The sequence below is a fragment of the Chelon labrosus genome (assembly GCF_963514085.1).
Source record: "Chelon labrosus genome assembly, chromosome: 4".
NCBI lineage: Eukaryota > Metazoa > Chordata > Actinopteri > Mugiliformes > Mugilidae > Chelon > Chelon labrosus.
Genome location: NC_140340.1, coordinates 18,136,537 through 18,162,174, shown reverse-complemented (window position 1 = coordinate 18,162,174; position 25,638 = coordinate 18,136,537). Strand labels below are relative to the sequence as shown.

At 41.2% G+C, this 25,638-nt stretch overlaps 1 protein-coding gene across 1 annotated transcript in view; it reads left to right on the top strand.

Moving 5' to 3' along the window:
* The first annotated feature begins 749 nt into the window (after positions 1-749).
* Positions 750-25,638, top strand: part of LOC311486645 (metabotropic glutamate receptor 4-like) — a 140,687-nt gene continuing 115,798 nt past the window's right edge. Inside the window, exon 1 of the mRNA XM_084542570.1 lies at positions 750-1,371. Coding sequence (XP_084398696.1) covers positions 796-1,371 — 576 coding nt within the window. The 5' untranslated portion in view covers positions 750-795. The remainder of the gene's footprint in view (positions 1,372-25,638) is intronic.

The following is a 25,638-nucleotide window of genomic DNA, read 5'->3' as shown; positions in this document are numbered from 1 at the left end:
TGATAGGGGCTGAATGCTTGCGCCGATAAGGTCGATACAAGAAAATGAAACACTTGGGATCTGACTCTCAGCCCTGTCAGCCTTGGGAGTCCATGGCAACCTTTTGTATTCAAAACTGTAGATGCAGGCCGAGTGTATATACCAGAAAGAAATTAGTTTGGGAGCAGGACTGTCTCTTCATTCCTCATAATACTGCAGTAAAAAGGTTAAGCAAAAATAGAGGTATTGAACAGCTCATACCAACACAAATCCCTTTGCCTTTTTTCTGTTTTCTCTGTGCACTGTCTCACTTCTCTTCTCTTTTTCATCTTTCAGAAATTCACTCTGAAGCCTGTGGACCTAAGCAGGCCTGAGGGCTCTGACATATACCAAATCCCTGCCCTGGGGAACAGGGGAGATTAAAAACTTCTGATTGAGGTGGAGAGGAAAGAGACACAGAGAGAGGGAGGGAGAGACGGAGGGAAAAAAGCTTATCGTTCACCTTTGTTCTTCCTAATGCCCCAAGTGAAGGATCTCCATAGGCGAGTCTGTGAATAACAGCAGACACAAGAACAGCTGCCCACCACTGCGGTCAGATGATGGAGTGAGGGAGTGAAAGAGAAGAAGAGAACAGGATTACATCCTGTGAAAGAGCCAAGCTCATATTCTACATTAATTGAATGCCTGGGAGAGAGGAGAGACATGAGAGGAAGCCTTTTCTGTGCCAACTGCTTCAAGAGGTATTGCAATTAACCCTCTGGCCATCATAAAGTAATACCTGGCTTTTGTTGTTCGCTGATTGCTGGGTTTGGTTGAATGGTGTGGATGTGTGCTCGAGCCGTGATCATGTTTCAGTCCCCGGCGTGTAGACCAGATCGGACCGGCTGTCAAAGAAACAGCCTAATTCTGCCGCTGCTGCTGCTGCTGCTTCTCTACAGCTCCCTCAAGGCCGCTCAGGCTGCCAAACCCAAAGGGCCAGGACACACACATTTGAACTCCATCCGCATCGACGGAGATATCTCCTTAGGTGGGCTCTTCCCGGTACACGCCAGGGGCCACGATGGCAAGCCATGTGGGGAGCTGAAGAAGGAGAAGGGTATACATAGACTGGAGGCCATGCTCTTCGCCCTTGACCGCATCAATAATGACAATAATCTGCTGCCTAACATCACTCTGGGAGCGCGAATCCTGGACACCTGTTCCAGGGACACTCACGCCTTGGAGCAGTCGCTCACCTTCGTGCAGGCTCTGATCGAGAAGGACGGGACGGACGTCAAGTGTCTCGGAGGGGGAGCGCCCATCATCACCAAACCTGAGAGGGTGGTGGGCGTCATCGGAGCGTCGTCCAGCTCTGTTTCCATCATGGTGGCCAACATACTGCGCCTGTTTAAGGTAGGATATCAGCATTGGATTTTTTGTGAATGTATAAATGAAGGGCGTAAAAAAAAAAAAAGAAGAACCGGAGCAGAGCTTGCTGCTGCGTACTGAAACGCTGGATGAAACTGAAAACGACTGATTTGTGATGTTTTTTGTGTTATTGATCCTCCTATATGCAGCGTATGTATGTTTGAATAATTAATTACACCGGCTAAAAAATCAGCACGAGACGCCGAACGATGAGGGAGAACAGTGTGTTAGATATGTGCTGCCACACAAAGGATACTTTCATAACTTTGGAGAGGAGATCCCTTGGTAAATCTCTGGTAAATCACTCTGACTGCCGTCCTAGAGGAGTTGGTTGCTAAGCAGTAAGAAGTATTACCTGCCACAATACAGAAGTGATTAATAGGATACTACTTGATTTCATTTTCAACGCATAGCCTTCCTCTCAATCAGTTTGTCGTTTACATCTGCTCATGCTATGGAAAAAATAGGTTCTGTTCATGGACATTTGGAACATTTGATGAATTATTTAACACTTTTTATGTTGAAGTCAGTCAGCCACAGCAAGAGTAATAGTTCTTTCTAGGTATGATTGCGATTTACCGCTCGGCTCACTGCAAAATAATACGCATTTCTAACTTTAGAAAGAATTCTTTAGAAAAAAAAAAAGTACCATCATGTGTTTGAATTGGTTTCATGGGTAATTACACATTTTAGCACAGATATTACTCAAACCACTTTCATTATTGCCGAGGTAGTGGCTTATTTAAATTCTGTGATAATTAAAACAACTGACTTGTTTTCACACTCCTACAACATCAAAACGTATTTCTGATCCACTGTGTTTATCCCTCACCTCGATCTCACATGAAAATCAATGTCTAATCCAAACAACACTCGCTTTTGGATTACTTGGAAGTACTTCAAGGTCAGAGGGCGGCTCAGTCACAGAATGGCATCTCCGCGGCTGTTTCAGCGCGCTGCTTAAGGACACTTCAACGGGCCGGGTGTTTAATGTCGCCACATAGGCGCAATCACATCACTCTCCACGACCAAACCACGCTGCGTTCCTTTAGGGCCGCCACATGAATGTCAGTGATTTGAGATGTCAGCCGAGGCGCTGCAAATTCAATTTGAAGCATACTGTGGGACATTTCTTTTTTTTTTTATCCACATCCACAGAGCAGCACAGGTTCACAACCTAGGAGACGTAGCAAGACTATAAAATTGATCCACCAACCATTAGTCACATTTACATGTAGACTTCCCAATTATTATTTTTTTTATAATTAAGTTGATGTTAGGCTTTAAGGCAGTTTTCGGTATATATTTGTCTGGCTTGATCAACATATGGTCTTTGGTTCTCAGTCAGGTCCACCCCTCACTCCTCCCTCTCATCTAAATACTTTCACTTCAGGTTCAGTAGTTGCTTCTTTTATTTTGCTACTTGTCCTTGTCTTACAGAATGCGACCTATAAACTTGGTATCTTTAGTTTCGGTGGTGTAGTATTGACAAAACAAAGAATTAAAGGTTATTATGGGTTATTTTGGGCTCTGGCAAAGAAATAATTACTCTGACTAGTATGTAATAAAAGTAATAATTAGTTTCAGTGTTAGATGCTGCAAATGGAAGGCAGGCACAGTTTATTCACATTTATTTTCTGCTCTGCTAGTGCTCTCAGTTCCACATCCAAATGCTTGACTACTGCTGAACCAGACCGGGCACTGTTTCGTCTACTGCCTTCCAGCGTGATCAGCGCTGTGACATTCTGTGCCAACGGTATGCTGGAGACAGGCTGTGCAGTGAGAATATTATCACTGGACAATGATTAGGAGACGTATCTGTTGAAATTCTCAGTCATCTGGGTCACGGTATATCTTCAGAAGTGGACCAGTCACTTGGATTAACTTGAACAAGTCCAGCTGCCTTTGTTTCAGAGCGGGATATTTAGCAGATACTAAGTGAGCTAGAGTAAAGCCAGTAAACCCAGACTTGAGTTACAAACATGTAGAGACTGCAGAAGAAGACTGTGGGGTAGCTTCTTTGTAAAATGAAGCTTGCATGAGAAGTGCCACAAACTGCAGTCCCTCAAATGGCCACTTGATGCTGGCTCAGAAAGCAAGTTAAAGACAAATGTCATGTTTCTAATGACTTGACAAGCCCAGACAAATGCCCAGCTTCACCTGGCACAGAGAAACCTGGCACAGAGAAAAGGTCTTGTGCTCTATAGCTAATTCCTCTACAACTGTGAATTTTTATGTATGTTACCCGTTTAAATTATTTATCGTCTTAAAGTTATACATAATTTAAGCTATGGCTTGAGTGACGGGTGGGTGACCTGACAGTGGGCTAGCCGCCTGCCTCAGCTCCACTCACATTCCACCTTTTCACCCATTTTTGAATCTTTGTACTGTACAGTGGCCAAGTTTATTATAGCATCGGCCATGATTTAGGTAAGGTGTAATGTTTGACATCGTATCACTAAATATAATCAGAGTCAAGTACAAATTAGCAAGTTTATTAGCAAATCCTTGGGTAGAAATGTAGATTTTGGTGAGATAGAACGAGGCTTCTTCTTTTTTTTCTGTTTTTCTATGCTTACTAATGTGTTGGTTAATCTAATACTCCACAGCCACGGCCTGCAGCGTGTGTATTATTTGATAAGCTCCCTGATTCCAGAGCCTTACAAACCACATGGGATGTACCCTCCTTGTTGAGGCCCCCAGCGTTAATCAGAGTGAACACAGCGTGACAGAACACGCACACACTGCGATTTCTTTGTGCATCCTTCGTATGTTTTAATGTTCACACTTGTCTTTTTTCCAGTTGTGTTTGGATCTATGCATGGGCGTGCTTCCTATGCACCCGTGGAAGATTGTTATTATCTATTCAGGCATGCAAAGCCCTGTGCCTGAACTCCGGATCTCTTTGTGTCTCCCACTCATGAAAATGCGACTGTAATGTGCACTCACACAGGTGAGAGTTGGGGAGACTGTGGGCCACGGTAATGAGCATCTCCTGCAGCGCGTCTTGATCCCACCCTCACAAAGAAGCCTCAAATCCTTCATGTCATTAGCACATCGCTCATTCCTTTTCATTAATTCACCTCGTCCTTGCATATTTAATCTGGATTTCTCTGATCCCCCGTCTCCTTATCTTCAACGCATATATATATATATGTATATTAGCATTCCCCTCTCCCGTGTCTGTACATTCAGACAGCTGCAGGTTAAGGAAGCATCTCCAGTCTGACAGCAGCCTGAGTAGATCAACATGGTGAGATTGTGCCAGTTCATCTTTGGTTATTATCACTCGGAGACGCACTCTAGAAAATCAAACACTTTCCGAGGCCAATCAATCACAATCCACTCTAATTGAAAAACGGTCATTACAACAATCAAAAAAGTGAGTGAGCTCCTGGCGTGAAGTAAAGTATTCTGGTCAGTTACATAGATTAAACAGTAAAGCGTTAATGGAGAGTGGTGTGTGGTCATTTAGGCAGGGACTTGAGTTATGGCATCCCAGGGATCCATGGGTCAGCCAGATGGCCGCCGCTTCTCCCGGGCCTGATGGACCTGCCGATGGCCCCGGAAGGTTTCAACTTTACAGCCTTCTCATGGCGTACTCTGCGCCGGCAAGTCATCGTCTGCTGCATGATCTGGCAAGCAGAGAGAAGGACGGCTACTGCGTCTACGTGCACTGTGGCGAGACATAAATGTTTGCTCTGAGTGGAGGTAAAGCATGCACACAATGACCAAGTCAGCATACAGATGAAGACAAGCAGCCTCTTAGACATGTAGACATGCACATGAGTGAGCACGTGTGCCCCCCCCCCACTCGCACACCACGTATATTAAAGGTTCACACAAAGAAACACAATCATGCACAATCAAGCGCTTTTGCACGCAGACCACTTGAAACCAGCAGCAGCAGCAGCAGCAGCAGCCAACCTGGTGTAGTTAGCAGGTATACAGAAAAGTGTTTCCTCAGCACTCAGCTGCATACAGATGTGGTCGTGAGCAGCTGGATGAATATTTTACTCCAACCTTATGTAACGGTAACATGGGGACCAGGAGCTGCAGCTCAAGAACATTTTAGTGTAGTTGGCTGTGGAGTGAGAGCCGCTGTGACAAGCATTTGGGGAAAAGATAATTCACGATCACAGACAAGCTATGTCAGATGATTACATTATTCATTTGCATAGCAGATGTGTTCATAAAGACGACACACATCACCTACAACACCGATTACACTGCCAGCTCCGTCCTTCCTCATTATATGTGCTCAGCTTGGTAGTAGGGCCTGAAAGGGATTTCCTCTTCAGCTCAACCAAATCAAAAGTTTGGCTTTTGTTCAGCAAAAAAAAAAAAAGTATTTTTTATTTTTTTTTAATTCATTTGTTTCGTTTTGCGGTGCACATGAGTAACACAATAGAGAGGCAGTGACCCAGGAATAAAGAAGCTCAGAGTGTTCTAGCCTTTAAAGCTCACTGGAAAGCATTTTGTCGGCTCTTTGTTCTGACATGACAGTTTACTGCGGGCTGGACAAAGCATCTCTCTTTCTCTCGATGGCTAGTTTCACTTGTACAGGGTCCGGAGAAGAGTAAGAAATGATCCATTTAGAGGAAGGAAAGTAGAAGAAAATGATTTTTCATGCAAGAGCACACAGCCTTCAGCAACCAACTAGTTTTGACATTTTCCCCTTACCCTTCTAAGTTCATGGTCTTGTTTCAAAGTTCAACGCCGGAGCCGCAGAAACTGACCTGCTGAGTTGTTGTCGATCCAAATGGACGTTGTGAAGATTCACATCTGCCCCACAAAGGTGAATAATCCCTCTGTGATTCCTAAAGGTTACATTTATACCTACATTTTTCCCGCTTCACATCTGATCTAGATCTTTTACGTTGTGTAACTTCTGTTATCGGTGTTGGAAACATCTGATCCCTGACAGGTTCAATGCTTCAAACTCTCTACAAATAATATTCAGTTTTATTGCGATGAGCGCCACAGATTATGAATTGTTAATCCGAGATTGCCATAAACTGCCATTTGGAGCCTTATTGGTTTTGTATATGTAGAAGATGAACTAGCAGTGTAAAAAAAAATACATGGGGAGCCAGGTTAGCAAATATAAATGTGTCTCTTATTTCAGGGAATGTGATCTATTATAGTGAGCTAAGAACATGAACAAAACAAACAGCTTCACTTGTGGAATGGGATACACATATTTGCTGTGAAGAGGGCTAGCTCAGACATGCTTTTAACATCAAATTCACAGTCTGAAGTTGCTAATGTTTGCTTTTACGAGTGGAGCGCTCGGAAAAAAATCACTTATAGTGAAACTGCAATTACACGACAGTTTGCAAGGTAAAAGCTATCGCGTTGTGGATTTCATTCAAAGTGAATGTATGTGGTGGGAGCCCTCTGCAAACTGTGAAGGGGATGGCAGGTATCGTTAGCAGCTAACAGTCTCCTCCGTGGTTTCTTGAATGAGTGGGCCGATCCATTCTGCAGCTGTTTTGTGGTCAAACCTCCCCCTCATCCCTCTTTCCCAGAGGTGCTCACCATCTGCTTTGTTGCAGTCTCTTTTAGCGAGTTAATGGTTATCTCCTCCCAGTTGATCCTCGCACCACGGACCAGTTCAGTGAAATCAGCTGAGCTGGTTTGATCGGTTTGCACCACAAAACCTCAAACAGCTCTTTTGTCTTTGTTTCTCTTTGGTGTGAAAATAGTGAGAGTTCTTGAAGTTTTCGGATCATTCATCTCCGACACTATCGTTCTGAAGCGCTATCTATCAGAGTTGTGATGTTCCTGAAGGAACCGAATGAATTGACCGGCTCTTTAAAACGATGGGAAATGAGTCACAGATGTGAGCCGTTCCTTTTTTTTTTTTTTTGCTGTTTCACACAAATGCATACAGAAGCTCCTGCTTTGCTTTGAGATGGTGTTGATGACGGAGACGGTATAGTGGTGAGCATTGTAGTGGACCTGTGTTCAATTCCTGGTCAGTGCAAATGCGTTGACTGAATTTCTCCAAGAGAATATGTATTGGTGGGATATCTATGTCTGATTAATGATTCTTATCCAATCACAGTGCTTATTTTGAGGATTTAAATAAGTTGATCCAGGCTGGCATCTTAAAAATAAATAAATATCAAAATGAGCCAGACTTTTGAACAACTCTTTGAAAGGAATGAATCCACAAAATCCGGCTCCCTTCAAAGAGCCATGAATCCCTTCCTTACGATCTATCCGTAATGAACATTGTGTTAATAAATCATTTTCTGTAAGACCCATCCCGTTTTTGCCAGCTTTTCAAAACGTATTGTTTGAACAGCATGAAATCTTTTTGCCACTGGCCTTGTTCTCATTTGGAATGAAGCAATAACCTGAGCAGAGCTACTTTAGAAAAGTTTAATCATATATACACATTTCAAATGGAAGGGTTTAGGGTTGATTTGAAATCTCGACCCAGATAGAATCAGATTAGAAGTAAAAAAAAAAAAAAAAAAAGATTCTGTGCATGTAACGCATTTTCAAGTTTGACAGTCCTTGAAATCAAACATGAGTGGTTTTATTTAGTGAGGCACTTAATCATTATCTTTACACTGAGTTTCATCACTGCTTGGATGAAAATTAGTTTCCCTCTTGCGTTTCATCATTGCGACTGCCCACACGTTTAAGGGCTCATAGGAGCACATGAGATGAAGTGCTTTCTTTTGCTCGTCAATCCGTCACTATCCGACGTGTCTCTTTTAATTTTAACCTTGTTGTGGCCCTCATACGGGGAATTCGCGCCGAGAAAAAAAAAAAAAAAAATGGGTCATGAAATTTCATGCTTCGTCTCTCCTTGTCCTGATGGTTTTTATTCCCCTATAAACCTTCCAGTGACACCCTAGAATGACGGCTCCATGCCAAAATTGATTTAGCAGCTCATTTGGGGGAATGACAGCTAAATCAAGATTAACTAGTATCGGCCCACCGAGGCATCCCACTCCAACCAAGCCCACTCATTCAGCGAGCCGGTGACAACATGATTGTTCACATTGAATACTTCACTATGAAGCAATAAAGCAGCCCCCCACCCCCGCTGCGCTTCAGCGCCATGCAACGTTGTGACATGTCTAAACTTGACGTTGATTTGTTATCTATTGTGTGGTTGTGTTGTGTACGTGCAGATGTATGTCATAGCAAACAAATCTATACAATTCCCAGTTACTATAGAAACATATTGTTGTACTTATGCCTAGGTTTAGGTATAAGTATATTTCCAATAAGAATATATTCTTCATTAGAACAGAAACCTGGACTGTGTCATTTTCACTTCAACAGGGGACACTGCAACACAAATGGAAAGATAGTATAGGGCATTGTTACTTCGTAATTTCAAAATGAGACCAATTTTGGCCAGAGTACTGTAAGTCATTGTGGGAGCTGCAGATAATAATCCCTCTCGGTTCAGGGAGGTGATATTACAAAATGCTGACTGTCCGATTGTGCAGCTATTAAGCCATCACTTTCTTTGTCCTTCCTTTGATATTTAATATACATACAGTAATGGTATTGATATGTGTCCGTTTTTGTCCAGCCTGAGATGATTAGACTTGGTAACCCGTTGTTCTTTGAACGCCAGAGAGGCTTCAGCATCATCCATGTCATTTCATCATTTCATTCTGCTCATGCACCCACTGCCTGTACCTACAGTGCATGGCTCTGTCTGCCTCGACACATAAGAGGCGCATTTTGTGGAAAGAGTTTTTTGTCCTGATTTGGTCAAAACCTAAATCAGACCCCCCCCCTAAAAAAATATTCAGCTTTTCACAGAATGGCCCAGATATTTTGGCCATTTCTGCAAGTCTTGTCGGCTGTATGAAGGCAAAGTGTAGTTTCATCATGCATTGACACTGGCTGCTTATTCACATACAGGCTTAAATCTTAAAGCTTTCAAGCCCAAGGTTCCAGTTCTTTAATCATTCAGTGATCTTGTATAATAATAATCTATAGATTCCAGAAGGCATAAGACCAAAGAAAATATCAAAATGTTAAATGATTACTTAAAGGGGATTTACCATGTTTTATAACCTGGACCTAATTTCTGGAATAAAATACGATCGTTTACTCACCCATATAACTTTGGTGTCATTTGGAGTCGACTGGACGATATTTAGATCTGCGTATATCCATATAGTGGGAGCGATTGGGGCACCGAAACGCAGCCTCTTAACAAATTATCTGCCGCGAAACTCGTTCATTTCACCAATATTTTGTCATGATACGCTAGTGCTATTCCCCGTTGAGTCCAGAGTTACCTGTTATCATCATCCGGGGTCTGTAGATTGACCTACTAACCTCTGACCTGGATGATGTCATCTCTGAGCGCCGTGAAAAAAAACGATCGTATTTTCTGCCAGAAATAAGGCCCAGGTTGTAAAAAACGGTAATTCCCCTTTAACCTTTTGTGGCATAACGTTTTTAGGGTCAATCTTGGACTCTCCCAGTTTTGTTTCTGGATGTTAGGTTGGCCTCAATTGTACTTTCCAGACAGAATCTTAACAGGACATAAGTATTTCCTCCAAGAAAATCATAGTAAAGTCAGTCATTAATGATCTTGTGAAGAGAAATGCACATCTCAAACCACTATTTAAAAAAATACTACTTAAAGGTACAAAACATAGGATTTAGGCCACACATTTTCCTAAATGAGTCTTCTTCTTTGTTCCAGCGGATTAGGCACGCTTTAAAGACTTGCTGCTTCCCACAAGTGTTGATGCATCATTGCCACTTTGGAGTCAATGTTCATAACAACAATTTACACCGGTGGATTATGCCGTCCACCTCTACCTGCATGATGAAAATCTTCAATTGTTTAATATTTCAAGAGTAGACTTGCAGTAAAGCACTCGCCCATCATACTACCTAATCCCGACACCGACACCAATTAATGTAGGGTAGCTGGGATTTATTCTGTTTGGCCCAATGGGGTGAATGCATGGCTCATTTGGTATGTCAAATGTCTGCCCCGCTGAGCGCGAAAATAAAAACAAAATGCAATGTGTTTATCGTACACATTCTTATCGCCATGACCATGAAAATTATATATCAACCGACTCCAACAGATGCGCCAGTAACAAAAAAAAAAATATGGTGGCATTACTTTGTTTAGTGAATGCAACACTGAAATGCAACACATGTATTAGCTTTTATTTAATCTTCAGCAGGATGTAATCTGGAGGCATGTTCTGACGTTAGGGCTGCCATTATGCACTTATCTCCCGCCGTCTTTGCACTCAAGAAAACAACACACTAGCTTTATTATTGCTTTATTTTCCACTTGTACTATTCTGCTGTCGGGTTAGTAAGCTCTGATTCACGGTGACTCATTCGTCTGAGAAAGAAAAGTTCTGACAACACACCAGGCAACGAGACAGACATGTCACACTAACACCAATGTACGGAAAGAGATTCATCCTCGGTTACAAATTTTAAGTTTGCAACTGTTCTTGATTTTTTGTTAGGGAATTATTATTATTTTTTTTTTATTATTATTTTTTCTTTCTTGCATTAAAGAAGCGAATTACCGGAGGCAGGTGCTGGCCTCCTTTGTGAGCTACATGCTGTGTATTCCTGTATAATTCTACATAATTGCATTTTGCCTTAGTTATGATGTTGTCTCACCAAACAGGAGCGACTGATTCTTCATGCAAAAACAGGCTTGACAACATTTCTGAATCTTCAAGAGTTGACAAACATCCATAGAGTATCCAGATCCAGCAGACCTTCCACCATCTGTCTGTTTTCTTTACATGCCAGCCACAGGCAGTTGTTTGTATATTCTGGTTTAACTATGGAAAAAAAAAAAAAGTATGGACACATGTTTTTGCTCAAACGTGAACATAAAAACCAACATGATGAAAGTTGTCTGTATTCCCTCGCGGTTCAATATCTAGCGCCCCTACGAAAGTAGGTTTATTTGAAATAAAGGACTTTCAGTAAGCTGCTGAATGGTGCCGGCAAAAGTAAGTTACAACCAACCACTCATATAGTCTGATGCTTTACTGCGTTGTAGAATCGACTTGCATCTCATTTATGGCTCCTCAGCTTCCTCACTGGAATGACAGCCCAGTAAAGCTCTGAATATCTGCCCAAATCTAAAATATGTTCAGCTATTTGAAGTTGCTTTGACGCAAACTTCTTACCTCGCGAGGCAGCTGGATTCTCACAAGATCACATATCACGTGAAACTTAAAGCTATTTGCTTGTGATTAAACCGAGCCGTTTTGTTTGCGGCTCCACAGATAGCTACGGGTGCGTTGTCTGGCGTGATAACAGCAGGAAGTGAATGTTTTAAAAAAAAAAAAAAAAGAAAATAAAAAACTACCATGAAATTTCCCACAGAACTGACATCGCAAACTACATTTACCGCTTGCAAGCTTTTAAAGTTAACAAACCATCTGGCACATCCAATTTAAAAGCCTCAGGGCCCTGACATGCCGAGGCGACGGTCGGCAGCTTGCAGGTGTCAGGCCATTGTTGAGTGTCTGTGCCACAAGTCGGACCCCTGACGCTGGCTTTTAAGAGCACGATAAATCTCATTCCTGGCCTTTTCTGTATGTTCGTCTCATGCTGCTGTGAGCCCCGTGCTGATGCTCCTGTTTCCTCCCACTGTCCAAACACATGTAGGTCAGGTCAGTAAGGAGACTCTAAATTGCCTCCAGGTGAATGTGTGTGTGACAGTTCTTTGTGCCAGATCTGTTTTACTGCCTTATGTTTAGCGCCCGGTCCTTTAAGACCCCTGATGGAAACAAGCAGGTGTGGAAAATGAATGATTCATTACTTCAAGTTAATATGAACTGTAAATGTCAGCTTTTGATTTCTCCCCTCAGGAGCCAGGGTCGTTTTTTTTTTCTTGACAATTCTAATGATTTAATAGAGAAATGCTAAGGAAGAAGTAAGCATACTAATTTCCCAATTTGCTGAAGCTTAAATACACAACACACTGTTTCATTAGATTAAATTTTTGACTGTGAAAAACATCTTGTAAAAACATTGTTTGGTTTCATATTTGTCTTACATAACAGTAAAACATACACTGATCAAGCATAACATTATGACCACCTTCCTAATATTGTGTAGGTCTCCCTTGTGCCTCAAAACAGTTGTGACTCATCAGAGAATGGACATGGACCTTCTGAGGGTGTCCTGTGGTGTCTGGTAACAGAGTGTTGTTAGTGGGGACCTTTGGGTCCTATGGGTTGAGGGGAGGGGCCTCTGTGAATCAGGCTTGTTCCAGTGCATCCCACAGATACTTAATCAGTTTGGGATCTAGTGAATTTAGAGGCCAGGTCAACACCTTGTGGTGTTTTTCATGTTTTTTTTTAGTTGTTCCTAAACTGTTTTTGTGTGTGTGCCTGTGTCAAGCTGCATCCTGCTGGGGATGGCTGCTGCCATCAAGGAGTGTCATTGCTATGGTGTCGGGGTGCCTGGTCTGGTCCAGTTGGGTGCTACGTATCTAAGTAATATCCACATGAATGCCAGGACCAAAAGTTTCCCAGCAGAACATTGAATTGTCACAAGATGGTCAATGTTATGTACTTCTCCTGTCAGTGGTTTTAATGTTGTGGCTTATTGGTGTAGTTCATTGAGTTAAACAGCGATCCTTATTTGTAATGTGTTTGTTTACTGTATATTTTTTTCAGTATTATTACTAGGGGTGCAGTAACTGAAAAATTATGGACCAATACAGATGTTTAAAGTAACAATCTGGCTTATATAATTTGTTTGTTTGTTTGTTTTGTCCTTTTTATTACTTATTCCTATTTCTGTGGCAGGGAAGCAAATCTAATGAAAAATAACTAAAACGTCTATCAACACCTCATCCTATTACCCTTAAAGATTCAAGATTCAAGATATTTATTGTCACATGCACAGTGAAAAGAGCAGTTTGGACCATGCAAGTCTGACTTAGTAACAACACTAAATAGAAATTTAATAATACCTAGAAAGAACAAAATGTAAAAAAAAAAAAAAAAAAAAAAGTGCAAGGGAAATCTGTTAAATTAAACGCTTAAATTAAGAATGAGCACCATTTCAGTTACAACATTTATGAAACAACCTTTAATATGAACTCTTAACACATAAAAAAGATTCATTTTGTGACAGATAATTGAGAAGATCATTTTAGCATGCGTAAAGCCCAAATTACTTTTGTGAAACAAAATAAATAAAACGTAAGTAGAGAGCCTATGAAATAGAAAATATGCACAAGATAAAGTGTTATCTGAGGCAGATTGAAATAACTAAAGCAACATCTGGCCAGCGCAAAACTGAAACATCTGCGTTCGGTGGATGTCCTCTTGTCTGCCAACAGGCTGACTGCAGTCGACGAAGTGAAGATCATCTGTGCATCAGTATCAATAAATCACTTCATCCCTGATCAAGACGCATGCTGATGTTGGAATGATATTAAATATGGCTGAAGAATTTTGATGATTTGTCACAGGAGACAATAAATTGAATATATTTGGGATTTGGACTTATGTTTGGACAAAACAGACTTAAAATAACCGGGTAGTAGTTGAATGGTGAAAATAGCTGTTAGTTGCAGAGTTATATGATTCCAATTCTTAGTGCATCAGAGAAGAAGAGAAGGGTAGGTGAAGAGTAAACATAATGCACTCTCATGTTCTCTCTCTCGTTCCATCTCTCCAACAACTGTACACATATAAAACACAAAGAACCTATTTCTAATTTGGTTATAAAAGTTAATTCATTCATTTTCTGTAACCGAGAAAAATACGATAACCTAAACTACTGCTCATCATACATTGGTGTTGCAATGCAATGTTCTGGTGAGAAATCCGGTCCCGGTATTCATGCGGATGTTATTTAGACACGTACCGCCCACCTAAACATTGTTGCATAGCAATGACACTCCTTGATGGCAGCAGCCATCCCCAGCAGGATGCAGCCTGACACAGGCACACACACAAAAACGTTTTAGGAACAACTAAAAAAAAAACATGAAAAACAGCTCGTAGTGTTGACCTGGTCTCCAAATTCACTAGATCCCAAACTGATCAAGTGTCTGTGGGATGCACTGGAACAAGCCTGATCCACAGAGGCCCTTCCTCTCAGCCCATATGACCCAAAGACTTCCCTACCATCAAGGCCAGTGTCCATTTCCTGATGCACCCAAACTTTGTAGGAAGCACAAGGGAGACATAAACAATATCAGGCAGGTATTCTGCCTGTAGCTGCTGGTGCTCTTTGGCATGTGCTAATCTGGCCGTGAAAAAATGAAAATCTATGGATCTGATATTGACTAACACAAGCTTGATTAAATATGTTTATAACCAGATTTACAGATCACTGAACTGTGTGATTTCGTCATGCCGTCCATCCATAACTGATGAAAAAGAAACACGAGGACGTGATTTCAACTGCTTCAGGTATGGAAGCAGATTTCAATTTATCACGAAAGTGCCATATTGCATCCCACCCTAATCATAACTGTTGATTGGCAAAAGGTCGATGTAATTTGCTACTGGACATGTTGACGTATTGATCGTTGGTGGTCAGAGCAGGTCTCTGGAGGCTCAGCTTTGCTCCTTTCATCCTTATCATTCCCACAACACCTATACAGGTGGTTAGCCGGCTGCTTACTGATGACTGCTGTAATAGGCTGGTGTCAGGCAGAAAAAAAGACTTTGCCCACAAAACACGATCAGCTGTCTATAGGAAGTCTGAGCACTTCTTATCAAGCAGAACAGATCAGTTGTCAAGATACCGTAACCATTGTATTGACCACTGTGGAAAGAGGTCCTGTTATGGCTCTTTTTCGCCCCCGATCAGTACATCTGAACTATATGAAATTGGACATGTTATAAACTCTCTAAACAAACAAAGATCCAGTGTTTCTCCTGATACTGCTTCAGTATGCTTGAGTAATTATTTAGGCAAGCTTGTTTTCAAGACACCTTGGATAACAGGCAATTTGGTTTGCCCTATAGTGATTGTCAGCCTGACACTGAAGTCGACAAATGCCAAACAGTGCAGAGAAACTGCAAACAAACTCTGCCTGTGTGTTTTCCCTTTGTGTATCTGAGCCGGTGTGCACGTACGCGCACATATTAGTGGGCATGCTGGTGTGTGTTTCTATTTAAGTGCTACCAACCTCTGTGTGTGTGTGTGTGTGTGCGTGTGTGTGTGTGTGTGTGCAATCCAGGCATCTGTTTGTGAAAAGGCCAATGGACCAGTTGGGAATTGAGGAAGAGCGTTGTGTCAGCCCTGCCGCCATCTAAATCTGTACGTAGTTTTCTCAGACTGAAGACAGTCTGCAGTGAGGCATGAGAGAGACCATTACACACACGTCTAGCGTGCTCTCGATGATGAAGAGATCTGGGAAGCCGTCCTCCCATGGAAACTGCCTCTGGCAGAGATGCGGCATGCAGTGCACACAGGCCCCCATCAAGCCTTCCCAGGCTGTGTTGACATAATGTACACATGGTGGAAGTGACCCCGAGACAGCCTTGTGTCACACTTAAGTGTTAATAATGTAATGAAATGACTGTACAGGGAAAGAATGGAAATACAAAGACAGTCTTTACAAAAGGGTTTAAAATGCACTAGTAAATATCTGCACGGAAAGCCACCTTTTAAACCTTCAATACGTTATATATAAATCACTATGCTCAAAGGTGTAGTTTTCTAGTGTCATATTTACAGTAATTATTTCTAAATCCCAAATTTCAAGAAAAGGTAATATGTGCTGTAACAGTCTTCTGGGTTTCACTCACTTCTCTGGTGTTTTAAATGCCAGGCTCATGTTCTGTGTGAGAAAACCACATCAATGGAGCAATTAGGGGGATTCTGACTGCCGGGGAATGTTAAGTAGTCACATAGTGTCTGTCCGATCAATTCTGACCAATATCTTGTCAGCTGCTTCAACCGAGGTAATGTCTGTCCCATGCGGATGGGAGTGCAAAGGATGGGAACCTTGAACTTTCTCACGATTTGATTTTGATCCGTTGAGCTATGTGCTCGGCATTCTTCCTGGATTTTCATGTACCCTTTATTATTACTCTCTTCTTTCTTTTTTGGTTTAGGAAGTATGACGATCATTCATATCCAAAAATAGAAAGTAAAAATGAATCTAGTTAGAATTTTTGCCTATAAGTATAAACATTTACTTCCACATGGCACAAAATACCATCTTGAATCAGGGCTGGTGTGTGTCCTAACTTCATTGTCACATTTTCTACAAAGGTGTTAAATCATTTATTAGCACATCACCGGAGTGCCAGTTGGCATTAGCATGCCATGTTTAGTTTTTCATTCTGTGCAAGAAATGAGTCCGTTGGCCTGAAATATTGTTAACCCCCGAATAAACAAAGTGAGTGCAGCTGTCATCTTTGAAGAGGATCCACTTATTTTTTTCCAACAAGCTGTTTCCTCGTCATCATTCGCTGCTTTTCTCCCTGTCTCATCCGCGGTGACTGTTGCAGCTCAGCTGTCAGTCCGAGAGACGCAGTGTTGCTGTAAATACATGTCCGCGAATGGCCGAGGCAGAGCAACAGACCGACTGCAGTCCGGCCTGCTGTTGGCAGTTTACTCCCACACTGAAAAAAACAGCTGTGGAATCGTTTTTCTTTATGAAAAGAAAACACGGACATTAAGTTAAGACTGTGAAAGAGGAATGATGACAGTCTGTGTGATTACTGTCAAATATGAGAGTCTGAAATTTACCTGCACTGCAACCATGTACTTAACTGATGACACAAATTGACACTCTAAAGTGTTACCTAAGTAGAGTCTGAATATGACTTTGTTGTGTTAAATAAAAGCATCCAGACAGACAGGAACAAGTTGTCAGTCCTATTTACATTAGGACATGATGAAGCGTGTGAATTAAATTATATATACTGATGCAGAGCATAACAGGGAAAATTATGACCCATCTAAAATGGATTTTTCTCAGGATGGCTGGAGGGCATGACTCTCCAATATCCTGCAGGCCTGAGGGATGCCCCCATAGAAAACAGGAAATAGGTGTTTCCATATTAAATCCAAACCGGGGATGAAATGTTCACAGTGGGAATCTGAGTCACGTTTTAAAATATGCCGTCAGGAAACTACATGCTGGCAGCAACCAGTCTTGACTAGGAAAAATAAAAACTGAAATCAATTCTTACATACAAATGGTCTTTGTAGTTCCTCAAATGGCCCCTTCAGGGTTCCTCAAAAAGAGAGTCAGTCCCCAGACACCTTAATTATATTTTTTATTAAAAGCAGAAATAAACATGTTTACAGCCTGTAACAAGAAGACACCTTTTGTCTCTTTAGTCATTGTCCCCATTCATGGTGACTGTATGTGAGGTGAAGTTCTATATAAAGCACAAGGTGTTGACCTGGCCTCCAAATTCAGTAGATCCCAAGCTGATCAAGTATCTGTGGGATGCACTGGAACAACCCTGATCCACAGAGACCCTTCCCCTCAGCCCATAGGACCCAAAGACCTGCCTACTAGCGTCTTGGTGCCAGCCACCAAGACGCTGGTAGGGTTAACCTAACCCTGTAACCCAGAGCCACCACACTGAGCTTGGTGACGGTATGTAGAGTTTGTCCTTCCACCCTTGATATTTGGCGTACTACTGTTAATATACTGTAAACCTAAATGTGTGACATATGAGCTTTTAAAAAAGGTATTCCAAAATCCTTGATTAAAGGCATCAGCATGCATGCATCCGCATATTTTAAGAGAAGAAATATGAAAACAATATTCTGTGTGCCGCAAACAAACTGTGTCACAGCGCAGCTACAAGATGGAGGAAATCTGTCACCGCCAGAAATAAAACATAGATCACACTGTCCTTCCAAGATGGATGATGGTGCAAGAGAGAGAGAGTCTCATTGGGGAAGCCAAGAGGCCAGAGCAACCTTAAAACAAGGGCAAGGCTTGAACGGTTGAGTCTGGCCACTCTGTGTGTTTAAAAGTCCTTTTGAGTGTTTTGTGCTGAAGATGGAAAATGTCCAGTTCTTCTGGAAGAATGGCAAGTTTTCTTTCCCCTGGAGAGACCAAGATAAAATACTTAATAAAAAATGATTACAGATTCAACTCAAGAGTACACGGCAACTCTTTGACTTCAACTCAAAAGATATAAATGCTATAAATTATGTATTTCCAACAGACAGATCTATCCATTATTTTCCAGGTGGTTGATTAATAAAAAAAACAACCTTCCCCATTGAACTTTTAAAGTCTTATTGAAAAGCATACTGGGGCATTGAGAACCATTTCACTTCAATGGTGGCGGTGCAACTGTGTTACTTATATGCAAAAGGTTGCTTATACCCACTTAACATTGATGGAAATCTATAATGTTTAGTTTTATAGGTGTACTTGTATGCTCATCTTCTAAATACGCTGGAAAGCAGTGTTGCCATGCTAACCGTTAGCATCTGCTCTACGGAGTTCTGCCTCAGTTTTTGTGCGAAGAACGACAGATGAGGACGCATCTAAGACTCCTGGCCACTGACCAACAAGAGTCAGACAAAACTGTAAAAGTCCAAATGCTGATGCTGCTGTCTTGTCGTTCTAAGAACCAAAAGCCAGCTGATCTTCTCTGTTGCGAAGCTCGCGCATAGTGTCTCTGCTACAGTGTACAAGATTTCCCACACTTTTTACGTTCGGCCCTGGGCGTCTTTGATCATTCCCACATATTCCACCTATTGTGACAAAAGATACGTCGTTTCACAGATTTGTAAAAACTTTAAACACTACATTGAGTTTACCTGGTAAGCGGCCGAGGGGTTTTCATCACTGGACAAAACTTCTGATCAGACCAACGTGCTCTAATGGGGGAAAACAAATCTGCTGTCTTTGGCAATGAAGTGAACGGCATGACATGGATATTAGATACCAAAGTGAAATCATTTACCACTATATGAATAGGACTGAATGTAAAAAATTATGAAAACAACCATTAGCTACGTTCACTGAAGTCAGACAACATAGAGAAGATGTCTAAGCAGATGGTTTGTAGAGGAGGCTGAGCAATGGAGAACTTTCCGTGCTTGTCCGGTTTCTGAGACACGTGAACAAGGAAATGCTGGCCACGTCGCCACAACGTGTAGTTACATGTCCAGAGAAGCGCACGTCAGGTCACGCGGTGGGCTATGGTGAAGGGTCTGTAGTGGCGCATTACTATAAATTAAGCTTTACACAGCGTCTCTGTTTGAAAAAAAAACAGTTGTATCATTTCTTTAGTTCAGGTCTAGTTCAAGTCTGACAGCAGTACTTGGTTTGAGTTTGAAGGCTACAAACCCAAACCGAGATTCTGTAATACTCTGTAACAATGCAGCATCATTGCCAGCAATGAAATCCTTGGTGCATGGAGCCCACTCAACCACTCAGAAGCAAAAATACAATAAATAAAATAGAATAAAGAAATATGTGTCAAAATATAGATAAATATGTAGAAACAGAATACAACTGGAATTGTGTGTGTGTGGCAATTGAGCAGTTCAGTAGCCTGATGGCTTGTGGATAAAAACTGTGGCAGGTGGATTTTGAAATCCACCTGCCACAGTAGTTTTTTACCAGCCAAATTTTTTTTGTGCCTAAAATTAAGGTGAAAGACTCAGAAAATGCATAAGAATGGTTCTTGAACTTGTACAGAATACACATTAAAGTGCTGTCTTGTTATTAACCAACTTAACCGATCTCATTTATGACTAGACCTACATAATGATAACAACTGTATCTGACCTGGTGTCGTGGCAGTCATTTAGAATAAAAAATAACATAAATACAAACAGCCAATCATCTCACTGACGGTCTCATTTATTTAGTTAACTGCAATCCATTAGTCACTGTAGTGCATTCAGTTTAATTTATTTTTTTTTTTTTTTACATTTTAGATTTTAATCACATTTACCGTATTATCCGGACTATAAGGCACACCTGAATATAAGCCGCACCAGCTAAATTTTGGGGAAACTACAGATTGTTCCATATATAAGCCGCACCCGACTATAAACCGCTGGTGTTTTAATGTTTAATTACCGTAAGGGTTTCTTCTACCACGGAGGGGATTGTCGGGACAGAAATGACTGTTTGCAAACGCAAAGCGTCCCATTTATTTACATTTGACAAACATAAATCTTTCGATCAATCAAACAAAAAATCAATCGATCAAACTTTCACATCTTTGACATTACAAACAGCATTCGTGCAGTGCACAAATAATACAACGGTGCGCTCCTAGCGCACTTCCTGCAGTCATAGTACCGTAGTAGTGCAGTATAACAAAAAACAAAGCTTACAACGCTTGACGAGGCAATAACGTTAAATGGCTAAATTTAATTCGTTTTTAAAAGTGCTTGCCTGTAACACGGCAGCAAAAGTGCAGTAACCCGGCTGCTCAACAAAATAACCAGCATCTTTTTCGAAAACAGCCAACACAGCAGTAAAGGTGCAGTAACACGGCCGTTTACTGTATCAAAATAACCAGCCTACTATACCAGAAAAGTCAGTTCTTAATCCTCGTGTCATCCTCTATGACATGATAGTGCGCCCCTGGTGACCGTTAGCTGTAAAAATCCATCCGCCGTTGTATAAGCCGCAGGGTCCAAAGCAAGTGACAAAAGTAGCGGCTTATAGTCCGGAATTTAGGTATATCAAAACTATTTTTAAGTTTGTACATATTATAAGTGCATGTTGCTTTTTAAAGACAAGAGTCTAATGTTTTGACTGAATAACATTTAGATAAACATTTAGATAAACAACAACAATCAGTCAGGTCACTTGCTCAGTTGGCTACCCGCCAACGTGGCAGATAGATTGACAGTTTCACCCGCCAATCACAAAAGTTACCCGCATTTGGCGGGTGGGCGGGTGCCAATTTCATGCCCTGCACCTGCCCCTGAATTATCAAGATGTGGCTTAAGATGCTTTGTGTTGCAGTGGTTTGAGGACTATATGCGTCACTGACAGTAATATGTTGTGTTCTGATAATGGCAGATGTACAAGGTTTCACCTGCTCACCTCTTCGGCATCGTTTGGATTTTCACATGAACTTGAAGAGTACGTGTCATCATTGCTGACAGGAAGGACTGCCAAAACTACAAAAATAAATTGAAGGTTGTCATAAACCAGTGACGAGGAAACAGCCTCCATCTCTTCCGAGTGTTAATTGAAGGTTGTGAACACGTGTGCACCAAAGGTGTTTTGTTTCCCACTTTCAGCACGCTGTCAAACACACAACGCACAGTGAGCAAAGTGCAAGGAGGCAGAGCAAGCGGAAAAAGCTTCTGGCTGAGCGCTGTGGGATGATGCAACAAGGTGTGCAACTGTTCACGCACAAAAATATTTAAGTGAGCTAAATATAGGACATGGTGGAGTAATGTAATGTGAGCCTTATTCATAGCGCAGCTTACATAATGCTGCCTCAGCCATGTAGAGGAATAGAGAAATAGGAGAAATTCAAAGATAGCAGATGCTTTACTGTGCACAGGTGTGAGACTGACTTTAAACAAGCGTGGTGAACAGATGGTAGTGGACGGTAGTGGATGGACGTATACAAGATCTACACACGTATTATGTTTCTCTCTTTTTTTTGTATCTGTATCCAACTTGTTAAAGTAAACATTTCTGCAATTTAGACTGGTATCTAAAATGTTTTTGAATTAATTTAGAAAAAAATAACTTTTACAACATAAAGTTCATCCTCTAGCAGTTCATGGCAAGGTTTTTGACAAAAAGGTTAATTGGTGTAACCATTCACTTTTCTTCTACCTTACTGGTCCTCAAAGCTTTTTACAATATTTCCAGCGCACCCATTCACATTACCAATGGTCCCTCCCTTCCATTGGGAGCAACTTCAGGATCAGTGTCTTGCCCAAGGGCACTCGGACGCTGCTATTATTCGACAACATGCTCTACAACCTGAGCCACAGCCGCCCATGTGAAACATGTGAAAAACACGAAGTTAATGAAAGTCTACGTTGGATTCTCCAGCTTCTTGTAATCATTAATCATTAACCACGTTTTGTTGATGAAGCTTTAGTACCGGATTAATAATTAAAGATACAGTCAACAGAATTTGAGCGAAAAAACACAGATCATAGCTTTGTCTGTTGCGTCTGTTCATCACGATAACATTGTACAGTTTATCAGAACTGACAGGCTTTATCTGCATCTACAGCTTTGTCAAATACTTTTAAGTAAAGGGTTGATCCAGGATGTTGGTGTGAAAACTACAATGGTTGTTTACCCGTGTAATTCTGTCTTCCCCACCTCTCCCTTTGTTCTGTATTTCTACCCGACTGGCCCTGAAGCAAACAGATCCTCATGTGAGCTGGGTTCTGCTTGATGCATCTTCCTGTTAAAGGGGAGTTTTTCCTTGCCATCACCTTAGTGCCTGCTCTGTCGGTTTCATGCTCTGGGTTTTGGTAAAAAACGAACAAACGAGGTGAAAATGTGCCGTTTCAGCTTTGTTTAAAACCTGTGGAATTGACTGACTTACACTGCTGACTGCTGCTTTAGCGACATGTCTGCATCCAGCACTAATCTAAAAATAATGTTATTATAACCTACATACATTATGGTAAGAGTACCAAAATCCCACTTGTAATAAATTGGAATTATTCTTTATTTTAACTTTGTGTGTTGATGTTAATACTAAGTGCAAATCTTATGTAGCCTCAGTGACTACTTAGTGCAGTGGGATTAATTTGCGGTGAAGACATAACCATATTAGGTCTGAACCGTTACGGAGTCTAGAGACTCCTCTTGGATTCACATATTTTGAACACATCTCTTCTTAGCAGGCAATTACAAACCAAAATGTAATTTAATATTTTTATCCTTCATGAAAAAATGATCCTTCTCACCAAAGAATCAGATCAACCGAATTGACTATTCTAACAACAGGGAGGCTCTTAGTTATCATTTGTGAAATTACAAATATCCTAGGTGCTATGAACATTTGCAACAACCCCCCTGTCCCATACAAGCTCAGTCACTCTGGAAACATTTGACAGGGTTAAATTCAACTCCAAACTCTGGCAGCCTATCAGAGGAATGCAGGAGTAAACCTGCAGGGATGAATGAAAGTAAAACAATGGCCTCGCTAATGCTTAAGCAGTAATTTAAGTAATTGGCCTATTCATGAAGCAAACAAACCTCTGTCTAACTTCCTCTGTGGGAGTGAAGCCAACTGACAAGCTCAAGAAAAGCCTGCCCTCTTGTCTTCTCAGTTGACTCAAAAAAAACCAAACATTTTTTTAAAGTTAAATGTGTAACAGACCTGAAAAATATCAGAGCAAAACACCTTTCTATATATACATGCAAATTTGAAAACCTGTGCTTGATTCATAACTTACCAGCTGAAGAAGTAAACTTTGAAGAGACATTAGGAATTGACACGTCTGGGGCAATTCCAACCATATGTTGATCTCTCCTGTCTCTGTTCCCCTGCCAATCAGAGTTTCCCCATCTCCTCTCCCCTGCTGATCAGAGCCTTGATCATACTGCCTGAGTGTCACTCGTTTAGCCCTTTTGTCCTTATGTTTTGACCTTGTCTGGGAGCCACCCCTGCCCCCTACTGAGTTCACCCTCCTGTGTAAAGTTGCCCTCGGCTGACCAATATACATCCACTATACGATCTAATCAGGAGCTGTCTGCAACCACACCCGGGGACAGGGTATATCTGTGCTCTGGCCCTGCATTCAGGGTCAGTCTCTGGTCTCAGAACCACTCTGTGTCGGTAGGCTCACCATGACCTGGAACTCCAATAAACCTCCACCACTTCAGCAAACTTGGAACTAAGACTTGGACTGTTTTTTTCTTCAACACAGCCAAAAACAGTTCTTATTTAACTGAAATTAGAGCATTTTTCTTTAATTATGTTATTCAAAATGCCAATCCTTGAGTATCTTTTTTTTGTTGATAACATGAAAGACCAAACCCAACAAAGAATTGATTCTCTTTATAGACAGATATGGCTTGTTCTGTTGTGCCATTGAGCAACATCCTTGTCCAAAAACTGTTATAAACATATCAGTTAGTGACACTGCTGCAGTGGGTCAATTGCTGAACTTTATTCTGAAACACCCACTAGTGCACCAAATATGTGTCCAGATAAGGAATAATGTTAAGGACATGCAATGTGTCGATTGTGCCTCACGTCGCCCGTGTCGGGACAAAATATTTGCACTTGAACACATCACAAAGACGACAGCCATTGGCCAGCTGTGCCTGCATGAAAGGAAATAAGTCTTCCTCCCAGCAGGTGGCAGTAGTCTCTATTCTTGTTCAAAAGGAGAAACCAGAAGAGCTACTTTTAGCTAGGAAGCTAGGAAGAGCTACACAATGTCGTACACAGCTGGCCTCTCTTGAATCACACTACTGAGTCTATAGTTTAACCCATTCTAGATGATAGCATGAAAATAGTTGTTTATTCAAAATTTGATGAAGATGAAAAATGAAAACATGTTAACTTTCCTCACTTCCGTTTTTCCCATTGGGCCGCAAATCTTAGCATCTTAGCTCGACCGCGGCCCGACACCTGCAAACGACCAACCACTGGCTTGGTTTATCACGGCTTTCGCACTTTAACAATTAATCCTTAATCTGGCGAATATGGAAGCGTTATCCAGTTAGTGTATTTGTGCCACAGTCTAATTAGTGGTGCAGGAATTTGTGTCTGTGCACATTCCCATAAATCTGTTTGTTGCACTTTTGAGGATAGACACAGTTCATTTAGGTTGGTTCATTTACATTTATATATCAACAGCCATAAGACTATTTTCAGTTTTTATTAATCTATAGGTCACCTTAAAACAACAGGACTTCCTCAGCAGCAATGAATTACAATATCAATAATTTAATAGGCTGAATTCATCTGATGTCATGTACAATTAAAACTGAGTGGCATATTCCACTGACTAGAATTAGCATAATCTAATAAATTTTCATGCAATTAAATATGAGTTGTTTTATTTTTCTCTCTGAATACATGTTAATTTAATCAGCTGTATTTACACTTTGCCGGTATGAAAAGTATTTTATTCTTGCTGCTACAAGTAATCAACCATATGTAATAATTGAGTGATATGCTTCAAACCTGCCAAGGGATGTATTTTTTTTTTTTTTCTTTTCAACAGGAAGAAAAGCGAAGGCAACTTTTCTGTTTAAAGTACATTTTCAAAGTCAGCACACATGAGATACTAAACCCATACTGGTCAGCTTCACAGGCATCAGAGAGCATCACAAAG